The sequence below is a fragment of the Hyla sarda genome, chromosome 1 (assembly GCF_029499605.1).
Source record: "Hyla sarda isolate aHylSar1 chromosome 1, aHylSar1.hap1, whole genome shotgun sequence".
NCBI classification, from domain to species: Eukaryota; Metazoa; Chordata; class Amphibia; order Anura; family Hylidae; genus Hyla; species Hyla sarda.
Window position 1 is genome coordinate 234,189,292 of NC_079189.1, and position 12,489 is coordinate 234,201,780.

Consider the following 12,489-nt stretch of genomic DNA (forward strand, 5'->3'; position numbering starts at 1 on the left):
ATCGCACACAGGGGGCGGGGCTTCACCCATTCAATCTGCATATTCATTGTCTGTGGCCCCACTTCACTGGGATAAAGGGGGGGGGGGGGAGGGGCTTCACCAGCTCAATTTACATATGTATTGTCTGTGACTCCACTTTACTAAGATGTGGAGTCACAGTTCATGGATATGTAAATTGACCCTGTGAAGCCCCGCCCCTGTGCACGATTCACTGAATTCAGCAGAGTATCTTCTGGGGGACATATCTCAGGACCTATCTCAGGACCTACTGGACATATTTAAGTAAATGACCCCAGTGTATTGGGTTTAGTGTGGGTGAACAGGCTGACAGCTGTCCTTTAAGTTTTTAGCCCAAAAATTTTAGTTGCTTCTCTAACTTTCCCTAACAAAAAAAGAGGAGTTCCAAGTCAGTGTTAATACGGTATTCCCATCTTGACATTTATGGCATATCCACACAATGTGCTATAAATGTCTAATGGGTGCGGTTTATATCTCTGGGATGTTCACCTATCATAAAATCATGGTATCCCTGACCCTCTCTAGCCTGCATAAGTTTGTATAACTCCCTCTTACGTTAATAGAAGATACATAAAAAATTTAGCACACTGTTTCCATGAATCCTGAGTGTGATGCTGCGCTGTTTACGCAAATTCTATTCTAGTCAATGTGCCAGATAGAAATACCCCATTATACATGGGTAAAACTTCACATACTGTTTTTAACACTTATGTTTGATAAAGGACTAATATGTGTATTGGTTTATACAAATTATTATAGTGATTTCCAACAGTAAACATCTTCCTTCATTTCGTGCTTGCAGCTTTCACTGAACGATCATTGAAAAATATGATGAAATTTAAGTGAAAACAATTCAGAGTCAACATCTGCTGACAACGAAAGGCTTAAATTTCTCCACTTATAATCACGTCTGTAGCCTTTCAAGGACAATTGCTCATCCCTCCAGCAACAGTCAGGGGAACATCTTTAATCATACAAGATGATCCCAATCTTCAAGGAAATGTTATGTTCTGATGTTCTTTTTCCCAACATCCGATTAAACCTGATTAATGCCTTACAACCAGTAATTACATGCCTTCTGCTGCATCGTCATCTGGGGGTGGGAGCAACAAGCTTTAGGTCTTCTCTCAATTGGTAACATACTGATACCATCTTTTCACAGCAATTGGCCACATGTCAGGCTCAAGGATTACCGAGACATTTCACCTAAATCTACACAATTTCTTTGAGGAATGGTAGAGAAGCATCTGCTCAACATTGCTGGAGATTTGTGGCACCGATGCTGCCGTTTCCAAGATATACAAAGACTGGAAATTAAAAAATGTCTCTGAGGTTTATATTTTGTAACATAAATCTTTGATGTAGGTCAAGCATAAAATACACAAGATCATTAAGAAGACTATTTGTTCAGAGGGTTTTAGGCATTACGCAGTGAATTTCTAAAATAGGAGATGGCAAAATAAATTGGTTTGCAGAGGTATTATTTCATATAAAGATGCTACATGATGATAAATATCTGTTGCATGGGGGTTCAGTAAATCATAATTATATAAAGGGTATCATTATAAAGTGGATGAATAAACTCAATGTTACTAAGGATAAAAAGTTTCTCCTATTTATTCTAAAACAGTTTTATTTTAGTTTTTGGTTTTTACTTTACAGGTAAAGACCATTAAAAAGGTTAATCAAAATGTTTAATTTCACAGAATTTTAAGGAAATAAGACATAAAAGAAACATTGCAGTCTGTTCTATTGGGAAAATGTATCGAAACCTGTGTAGAGAAAAAGTGGTGCAGTTTCCCATAGCAACTAATCAGAGTACTTCTTCATTGTAAGCCACTTATCCCCTAGGGGATAAGTGTCTGAACGCGGGGGTATGACCGCTAGGACCCCCTGCAATTTCTTGTACGGGAACCCGGCATTGCCTCACTAAGGTTGATGAAACGTGACCCCCTAACCCCCCCCCCCCCCCCATATACAGCTTTATGGGAGAGGCAAGGATGCATGAACGCTGCATCTCTGCCTCTCCCGTAGAGATACCTGGAGGGGGCATGTCGGCCACGGCGTCATGCAGCATAGCCAGGGCCCTGTACAGGAGATCGCGGAGGGTCCCAGCATTCGGACCCCCTGCGATCAGACACTTATTCTATTCGCAGGATAGGGGATAGTGTCTTACACTGCAGATCTCCTTTAATTTTTGGTCAACTGATCAACTTTTTCTCTTCACAGATGAGCAAAGTTTGTTATAGCTAACCATAGTTACACCACAAACTATGTTAAACAAGATTCTGTTTGGGCATTGGATTTGTGAATCTCCATTTCTGAGATATAGGCATTGTACAAATTAGATACACGTCCTCTGAGCTTAAGATTCACACCCCCACCAGAAAGAAAGTTACCTTTTAGGGGAAATGTGCAGCTAAATATAATCATTCTCTTTGGAACAGGACGGTAGGGTTTAGGCCATAGAAACTAAATAAAATGCTGCTGTAAGAGGATTGAAGAGGATTCCCCATTTTTACTCTCTGGGAGTCATAACTATTTTTAAGGCTATGTAGTTTTTTTTAATGCCTTATTTTTTGCAAGATGAGTTGCATAATGTTAATGCTTAAGGACACAGCACATTTTGGCCTTATGGATACAGACAATTTTATTTTTGCATTTTTGTTTTCTCCTTACCACCTAAAAGCCATAACTCTTATTTCCATCCACAAACCCATGAGGGCTTGTTTTTTGCATGACCAATTTAACTTTGTAATTCCATTTCAAGTGCTGCATTATCCGTATTGAATGTGGCATTTGAGGGGTTAATGGCGGACATCCGCATGATCACTAGACGGTCCCTGGCTGCTGACAGCAGTTGGGACCTACCGCCTGCTGTGCATGAATGCCGTGCTCGCTTCATGTAAATATACGTCCTGGTGTGTTAAGTACCAGGACTTTCATTTACGTCCTATGTATAATATTTCATTTATACACTTTTTTCCTTAAATGGTATAATGCAGTTAAAACTTTTTGTATTTTTTTATTTTTATTTTTAGAACAGATGTGCCCAAGTTGTACAATAAAAGAAAAAAAGCTTCTACTTACCTACCTTGCTCCCTTGTGGCCTCCGGTATCCCTGCCGAGCTGCACTTCACAGAGCTGCAGACAGTATACCATATCACTGCTCAGCTAAGCACTGACTGCGGAGGGACTCGCTGTGGATAGTGATTGGCGATATGATTTACAGCTACATGAAGTGCAGCACAGTGGAGACTGGGTGGCGATACTGGAGGCTACGGGGAGTTAAGTAGAAGCCTTGTCTGGGCAAACTGGTTAGAAAACGTTTGTCTGCGTAACTCCTTTAATACATTTTTATGTTACATTAAGTCACAACATTCTTGGGAGGAAAAAAAATGCTGGAAAAATGTCCTGGAAAATAACTGCCTAAATTGCTTAAATGAGGTTATCCTATGAAAAACATTTATCACCTATCCCCTGCTGGGACATCAACTGAACATAGGTATGTCAAGCACCCTGTTTTTTTATCGCTGCATGACCGCAGTGAAAAGTAATTTTGAATGTCGCAGTAGACACACATGAACCCTTGTGCTCAGTTCATTTCTATGGGACTGTACTTTATTTTTGATCAGCTCAATAGACGCTGAAGAAAGAATCAGACCACATACTTGACCACCGCTTCATTGAAGCACCTCCTTACTGCTGTCATACAATAAGGAGAAAAGGGGCACTAGGGTTTCCCCTTTTTATAGTACTTAGTGATCATACATTTAATCATTTTCCTGTTCTACATGGAATGATTTCTTTATATAAACAAAGGAAAAACTTGAATTGGAGAATACCTCTATAACATGGCAGAAGATGGAGCATGACACATCATCTTACTTGAAATCAAAGGAAAATAAGAGTTCCATATCACACACATCCTTAAAAAGGTATTTCAACATAATTTAACACCTATCCACAGTATAGGGGATAAGTGTGACTCTTTGGTTTGAATGGAACGGCAGATTGGTATATATGCCACCGCTCCGTCCATTCTCTATTGGTGCTGCTGAAGAGAGCCAAGTGCTGTACTCAATCTCTCTATGGAGCTGCCATAGAGGGAAGAGTCAAGTAGAAATGCATGTGCCAAGTCGCTGCTTCTTTCAAAACAAAGGAGTCAGGGGAGCCATTTCTTGAGTTTGTGTGGGGAGGCCCAGTGGTTGTACCCTCTCATTATCTTAAGATGGAATTCCCCTAAATTATAAAATGGTTTTGCAAATGTTTATTGTGGAGATAAATAGCAGGCAATCTATATATATATATAAAACTCAATGTGTGTGTGTGTGTATGTATGTATGTGTATATGTTCCACAAAAACTTTCAAACGGCTAAAGATATTAATATGAAACTTGGCACACATGTTACTTATATGTCAACAACAAACATAGGATAGGTAATTTAACCCTTACTCACCCCCATTTGCCAGGGGCGGGGCTTATGTTTAAAGTCCCTTGCAAGTCAATGGGAAATATATGTTACTGCATAACTTCCAAACGGCAGAAGATATTTTGATAATACTTGGTCACATGTTACTTATATGTCCACTTAACATATAGGATAGTTAATTTGACCCTTAACTACCCCATTTGTGAGGGTTGGGGTTTTTGTTTAATGTCCCATGCAAATCAATGGGAAATGTATGTTCCCATTTAATTTCCGTACAGCTGGAGCTATTTCATTACCTGGTACACATATTACGGGTCGGGATATGAGGACGGGATGGGAGGTCGGGATAGGAGGTTGAGATAGGAGGTCAAGATAGGAGGACGGGATGGTCGGGATAGGAAGTTGCGATAGGAGGATGGGATAGGAGGTCGAGATAGGAGGATTGTATAGGAGGTCAGCAAAGGAGGTCGGTATAGGAGGACGGGATAGGAGGTCGGGATAGGAGGACAAGATAGGAGAACGGGATAGGAGGATGGGATAGGGGGACGGGATAGAAGGTCAGGATAGGAGGTCGGGATAGGAGGTTGAGATAGGAGGTCAAGATAGGAGGACGGGATGGTCGGGATAGGAGGTCGAGATAGGAAGATGCGATAGGGGGACGGGATAGGAGGTTGAGATAGGAGGATTGGATAGGAGGTCAGGATAGGAGGATGGCATAAGAGGACTGGATAGGAGGTCGGGATAGGAGATCGGGGTATGAGGACAGGATATGGGGTTGGGATATGACAACAATATATGAGGACAGTATATGCAGTCAAAAGCTTCCTCCTTTGTTGATTTTCCTCCTCAACAATGATTAGGAAGGAAAAACCGGGCAACGCCAGGTACTCAGCTAGTTCTGAATAAAATATATACATTTTAAGTGAAGTATCCCATATTATGGGGTAACTCTGATTCTTTAGGCTCTAAGTTTTGTAGCTATCTTAATAGCCCCAACATATTCCATTATGGATGGCAGCAGTTGAAATAGGATTCTCTTGACTTTACTTTTTAATTTCAGCATGAGATAAAAGCAGAGAAGCTAATATATTATAATTACTTATGAACGAACTCCTAAAATTTGTTATAAGCATTCAGCCATTGTAGTAAACAGATGCACTTGCCTGAAGCAGAAATAAATGGAACTGAACCAAATGCATCTTCAGAATGTTTGCTTTGTGAAGCAGGAATTGTGACTGAGGATGGCCTGCACTCCTCAAGTTTATCTGCAAAGGAAAATGAAAAATACAACAAAAAAATAAAATAAAAATGGAGGAATGCATGCAAGTCTGGAACATAAATATATAAAAATAAACAAAATCTAGGAAAAACTGAAAGGAGACATCACTATATATTAAAGGTTGTGACTGTTATAAACTGTATATACATAAAAAAATTGAAGAGTATTATACAGAAATAAAATTTTGAATTCGAACAGTGGATCCCAAAGAGACAAAAAGTGCAAAAATCGTTCCATTTTAGATCCATAAGAGTGAAGGCTACAGAAAACGACATTGTGTGAATAAGGTATTTTAGTTGTTAGTCAAGTAAATATAACATGCTTTAGGTCTGCAAGGCTTATATTGGTGTATTTAGCAGCAGTTTTACAGAGTTCACCTGCTTGGTTCTTTTGTAACATCTTCCCACATGTAGCTGGACTTACAAATTACATAGGCTGCCAGTGGGTGCTGCAGGAATCATCAGGATCTGCTAGCAAAGGGATGTCCACCATTAGGGAAAAGGCTCTACCTTTTACCCCAGAAACAGCTGTACTTTTTTTAGTGGACAAAGTTTTAAACTTGTGTATCTTAATTCTTATGTAGTTTACAGTCTACCTTTTCAAGATAGAAAGGGGGTTGGTCCGGCAACATTATAGACCCTGACTTTCGCACAAGTTAAGGAAACCATGTGAGAATCTTATGCAACACAAAATATGATGTAGATGAACATCCTTTAGGCAATAAAAACATTGGCTTAAATTTATCAAAAATGTTTGCTTAATTTATGCCCAATGTTGGAAACGTATATTATTTATAATAAGTTTATTTCATGTTTTGGACACTGGATATGCCACACTTGATAAGACACATGTCATAAAATTGGCATAAAAGATGGGTCTTGCGGTTGTCTTTAAAAAAATTGTGCCTCAGTGTTGGCGCATCTTGACACAGCATGTTATATTTTGTGCCAGGACCCCTTGCTGAGTGAGGCCCAAACAGTGTCCAGTTCTGCACCAAATTATCAAACAGCCCGACCCACTGTGATAAATGTGTCTCACACTTGGTATAAGTTCACACCGCCGAAATTCAGCAATTCCTCACAAATTCCGTTTAGCAAAGCTTCTCTAAACACAGAATTCTGCCAAAATTTAAGCCCCATTGAGTTCAATGGGATTCTACTCTCATTTCTTAAAATTTTCTGGAATTTCCATGACGGAATATCTGCCGTGGAAATTATGCTGTGTCAACTGCAAATTTCCAGCAAAATTCTTAAGTGAAATTTTGCGTGGAAATTTCGCTGTGTGAACATAGCCTTAGACTGTCTAGCTGAGGTTTATGGGAAAGTCACAAACCCCTAAACATGCTTTAATCCCCCTTATAATCATATTCACACCCACCCCCAAGCCTGATTCATACCCCTGAGCCTAGCATTCACATTTTGTTTTTAAATAAAGTTCATGCCCACTTGACTATTCTATGAACCATAAAACTCCAAATAAATCATGCATCGGAAATATACTTTATGTAAAACTATCACCTTGCTGTTTTCCATTATTTCTCATTTTCTTTTGATTATGTCCACAGTATAAAAATCAGTACCAGCTTATTGTTTGTTTCCCAATAGCACTATTTTTTTTAGGTCTCCTTGTTTGGGACTTTAGGTACTTTGATATTAGATTTTGGCCTGAATGGCTTAACCCCTTAAATGTTTTTATGTTTTTGCATTTTCGTTTTTCCTCCTTACCTTTAAAAAACCATAACTCTCTAAATTTTTCACCTAAAAATCCATATGATGGCTTATTTTTTGCGCCACCAATTCTACTTTGTAATGATGTCAGTCATTTTACCCATCAATCTACGGCGAAACGGGAAAAAAAATCATTGTGAGACAAAATAGAAAAAAAACGCCACTTTGTAAATTTTGGGGGCTTCCGTTTCTACACAGTACATTTTTCGGTAAAAATGACACCTTCTCTTTATTCTGTAGGTCCATATGGTTAAAATGATACCCTACTTATATAGGTTTTATTTTGTCGTACTTCTGGAAAAAATCAAAACTACATGCAGGAAAATTTATACGTTTAAAATTGTCATCTTCTGACCCCTATAACTTTTTTATTTTTCCGCATATGGGGCGGTATGAGGGCTCATTTTTTGCGCCGTGATCTGAAGTTTTTAGCGGTACCATTTTTGCATTGATAGGACTTATTGATTTTTTTCATGATATAAAAAGTAACCAAAAATGCACTATTTTGGACTTTGGAATTTTTTTGCACGAACTATATATTTTTAAAATTGGGAAATTTCTGCATGCGGCAATACCAAATGTTTCTTTTTATTTACAGTTTTTTTTTTTTTTTTTTAATGGGAAAAGGGGGGTGATTCAAACTTTTATTAGGGGAGGGGTTAAATGATCTTTATTCACTTTTTTTTTTTTGCAGTGTTATAGCTCCCATAGGGACCTATAACACTGCACACACTGATCTTTTACATTGATCAGTGGTTTGTCATAAGAAACCATTGATCAATGATTCTGCCGCTTGACTGCTCATGCATGGATCTCAGGCACTGAGCAGTCATTCGGCGATCGGACAGCGAGGAGGCAGGTAGGGATCCTCCGGCTGTCATATAAGCTGTTCGAGATGCCGCGATTTCGCAGCGGTGATCCCGAACAGCTCCCTGAGCTTTCCGGCATGGTTTCACTTTAATTTTAGATGCGGCGTTCAACTTTGAACGCCGCATCTAAAGGGTTAATAGCGCGCGGCACTGCGATCAATGCCGCGCGCTATTAGCCACGGGTCCCGGCCGTTGTTAGAGGCCGGGCCCGACCCGCTATGACATGGGGCCACGCCGTGGCCCCCCGTTATAGAACGGGAGCGGACTCAGGACGTACAGGTGCGCCCAGGGTCCTTAACAGGTTAAAGGGGGTATTCCAGGATTTTATTTTTATTTGACTATGCTACAGGGGCTGTCAAGTTAGTTTAGTTCATAATATAGTGTCTGTACCTGTGTGTGACGGGTTTTCTCACAATTCTTATGTGATTTTCACCCCAATATTTATTTTTAACAGCATACAAAATTACTGTTGTCTTGGATTTTTCCCAGCTTGCAATGCAGGCCAAGAGCTGACCTCACTAGTCAGCTGATGACAGGGAGCCTGTCTGCTTCAATGGGTGGAGGGATCGCTTGGTGGGAGAGAGATCAATCTGCAACTAATGCAACAGCTGTAGGCACCCTGATTGAAAACCACAGGTCTTTTGAATGGATGCAGCTCATTTATGTTTCAATGGGTGATGTAGCTGATGTGTGGGAGGGAGGAAAATGGAATTACGGGATTTGTAGGCAAAAAAGGAAACTCAAACAGGAAATACCAGTTCCCAAAAAGCTAGCCACAGTGTTATGGTAATCTCACAACATAGCCATTTAGCCCCAAGGCAAGCGCACATCCTTCCTAAGCATGTCCATTACTGCCTGCCAGGTATGTACTAAAATCACCTTATGGTGGATAACCCCTTTAACACCCAAATAAACATATGGGGGAGATTTATCAAAACCTGTTCAGAGTAAAAAAAAAAAATGCTGAGTTGCCATAGCAACCAATCAGATTGCTTCTTTCATTTTTTTAAAGGCCTGTGAAAAATGAAAGAAGTGATCTAATTGGTTGCTAAGGGCAACTCAGCAACTTTACCTCTGGACAGGTTTTGATAAATCTCCCCCATGGTGCAAAATTTTTCCCAGTATACTCAAGAAATAATTATCAGTATTTTATTAGGTCTTTTTATATACAGTAACCTTCATTAAGTAAGATAAAAAAATAAATAAATTAAAATTACAATTATAAAAAATACAGCTATCTATTTAAAAGGATTGTTTCAGTAAGACGACCCTTGTCCACATATCCTATTAGGGCATATAAACATTATGGAGGTAGGTCCACTGCACAGGATTCTTACTTTCTAAGCCACTATGCACCAGTAGCTTTTGTTCTGGTAGACTCGAGCGTGTATTGGTGTTTGAAATTTGTCATGCCACTTTGTCCCCTGTTGGCAAAACCCCAGTGCAGTAACCATTTTGTTCAAGCAATCTGTGAAGAAAATCAGTCAAGCCCCAACCAATTAGACATTAAAAGTATATCCTAGTGACATACTACCACTTTAAAGTAAACGTATTTACCTATTTGGCTAATTTACGTATTATGGAAGAATCTGCTACTCATAGGGAGGAGGGAAGCTAGCCAAAACCAAACTAATCTAACAATGTGTAGTCAGACGTTACATGATAATTATTCCCAAGCAGAGGTGACTTTAGATGTGAAAATTGCAACCCCTAAATGGGCACTGTTGATCTAAAAAAAATGTATATGTTACTGACGAAAATGTAAAGCTCTTTTGTAATATGGTTGTTTAAAATTTTTTGAATATTTAATAAAGAAAATGGCTCCTGAAAATCCCACAACTAGGGGTCCCCATACCTACTGGGACACTAACCAGTCCTGGAGCAGCATCAGTAGAAGAAAGGTAGGAAAAAAAACCTTGAAGTCGGTGCTGCTGACTATTGTGAGAAGGATGAGGCTAAGACAGGGGTACTGGAAAAGTCCTCAGCAGGACATTTTATTGAAAGAAAATAAAAAACGGACAGGATTACGTGTTTTGGGAGAATCCCTCCCTTCCTCAGACCCTGATCTGAGGAAGGGAGGGATCCTCCAGAAATGCGTAATCCTGTCCGTTTTTGTTTTCTCTTAATGAATTGTCCTGCTGAGGACTTTTCCATTACCTCTGGCTTAGCCTCCTCCTTCTCACAAGAGTCAGCAGCGCCGACTTCAAGGTTTTATTTTTCCTGCCTTTCTTCTACTACCTACTCCAGGATGACTTTTTCTTCTCCTGCAGCCCTTTGGCTAAGCAGCAGCTCGCACCTACAGTACCCCTGTTACGCCGAGTGCTCCGGGTCCCTGCTCCTCCCGGAGCGCTCGCGGCGTTCTCCTCTCTGCAGCGCCCCGGTCCGAGCCGCTGACCGGGAGCGCCGCACTGTCACTGCCGGCGGGGATGCGATCCACGTAGCGGAAAGTGCCCGCTTGCGGGTCGCATCCCAATCTACTCGCCTGTCCCGTTCCCCGGCTGTCACGTCCTGGTGCGCGCGGCTCCGCTCTCTAAGATTTAAAGGGCCAGTGCACCACTAATTGGTGCCTGGCCCAATCAGTTAGCTTCCCTGCTCCAGGTGTATATAAACCCACTTCCCCTTCCTGTCAGCGCTGGATCTTGTTGCCTCGGTGCCTAGTGAAAGCGTTTTGTGAGTGTCCTTACCAGTGTTACCAGACCTTCTGCCGTTGCCCTTGACTACGAACCTTGCCGCCTGCCCTGACCTTCTGCTACGTCTGACCTCGCCTCTGTCTAGTCCTCCTGTACCACGCCTGTCTCCGCAGTCAGTGAGGTTGAGCAGTTACCGGTGGACACGACCTGGTTGCTACCGCCGCAGCAAGACCATCTCGCTTTGCGGTGGGGTCTGGTGAAAGCCAGTAGCAACTTAGAACCAGTCCACGCCAATCCCTCTCTGACACAGAGGATCCACCTCCAGCCTGCCGAATCCTGACAACCCCAACTTGATTGTGGGTTACATGCGCATTTACTACTATCACAAGATGAGCAGCCATCTATAAGCTCTGCGGGGTTGCCCACCACTTACCACTATCTTACCCCTGGGTAATACACGAGGCGCCGTCCGTCGGTCTTGTTCCTTTTTTTCTACACAGATTCTGCAGCAGCATCAGGTTTGTCCATGAGTCATGGACAAAAGATGACTGCGGGACAATGCTGCATGAGTGGACACACCAATCACCTCCCACCACCACAAGGTAGGGACACGCCCCCTTTAGAGGCATAAAAAATAATTTTTTTGTGGGATCTGACAGGTAAGCTTTAAGAGCTGAATGATGTTTTGACTCATCAACTGAACTTAGGTATGTCACTTTTATATCTAGTTGACAGGTTACTTTTACTAACCTAAGTTTATTTGTCAGATGAAATAGCAACATTGTAGGTCTTTTCTAATGTTCTCTAAATGGCCAGTTACTTTTTGTAAACATACTTACCTTTTTACTGCCCCTTGGTTGGATCCCTTATTTATAGGCTTTCTCCTGAAATGTGGGTGGACAGTGCTTTTTCACACTGTGTGATGCCACTCTCCAACAAATACCCCAGTGCAGCCAAGGTGATGTCAGGAGCTAATTCATTCAGTGCCCTGCACTACCCAACTCAAAAGTGGCAACATTCTGACATAGGGTACTGGTAAAGATGAACCCTATGACTGTAAAACCATCCCTTTTTATTTATCTTCTAAGTAGGATTAAATCGCAATATCCATGACAAAAGCATTAACCACTTGCTTACACAGGTCACTTTTGCTCATCACAGCCAAAATCCAGCTTAAGGCCTTGTTCACACAGTGGCCCACATTTATCAAACTGTGTGAGAGCAAAAGTGGAGTGATTTTCCCATAACAACCAATCACAGGTCAGTTTTCACTTTACCAGGGAAAATTTCCACTTCTCGCCTTTTTCTCTCACATACTTTGATAAATCTGAGCCACTGTTTTCTGGCTGTAAAAACATGTTCTTTTTAAATGGCTGCAAACAATTTTAAATTTTTAGTGCTGTTGTTTTTCTTTTCTTTTTAATAGTCAGATTTTGATTTTTCTACCCATTATTTCTTACAGCTACAAAAATAAACATGATCATTATTTTAAAGCCCGTTAGGAAGTACAGTCATATAATGTGCGCACTGAC

The 12,489-nt window shown here is 40.8% G+C and overlaps 2 protein-coding genes across 6 annotated transcripts in view; one reads left to right on the plus strand and one right to left on the minus strand.

Annotated features, from left to right (window-relative positions):
- Positions 1-1,167, plus strand: part of PAQR3 (progestin and adipoQ receptor family member 3) — a 75,740-nt gene extending 74,573 nt beyond the window's left edge. Inside the window, exon 9 of the transcript XR_008891906.1 lies at positions 821-1,167. The gene's annotated coding sequence lies outside the window, so the exon portion shown is untranslated. The remainder of the gene's footprint in view (positions 1-820) is intronic.
- BMP2K (BMP2 inducible kinase) overlaps positions 1-12,489 on the minus strand; it is a 213,696-nt gene that overhangs the window by 17,168 nt on the left and 184,039 nt on the right. For all 5 annotated transcript variants that reach the window (XM_056568953.1, XM_056568951.1, XM_056568952.1 and 2 more), the window contains one exon: positions 5,616-5,717. In XM_056568953.1, the coding sequence (XP_056424928.1) occupies positions 5,616-5,717 (102 nt within the window). The remainder of the gene's footprint in view (positions 1-5,615; positions 5,718-12,489) is intronic.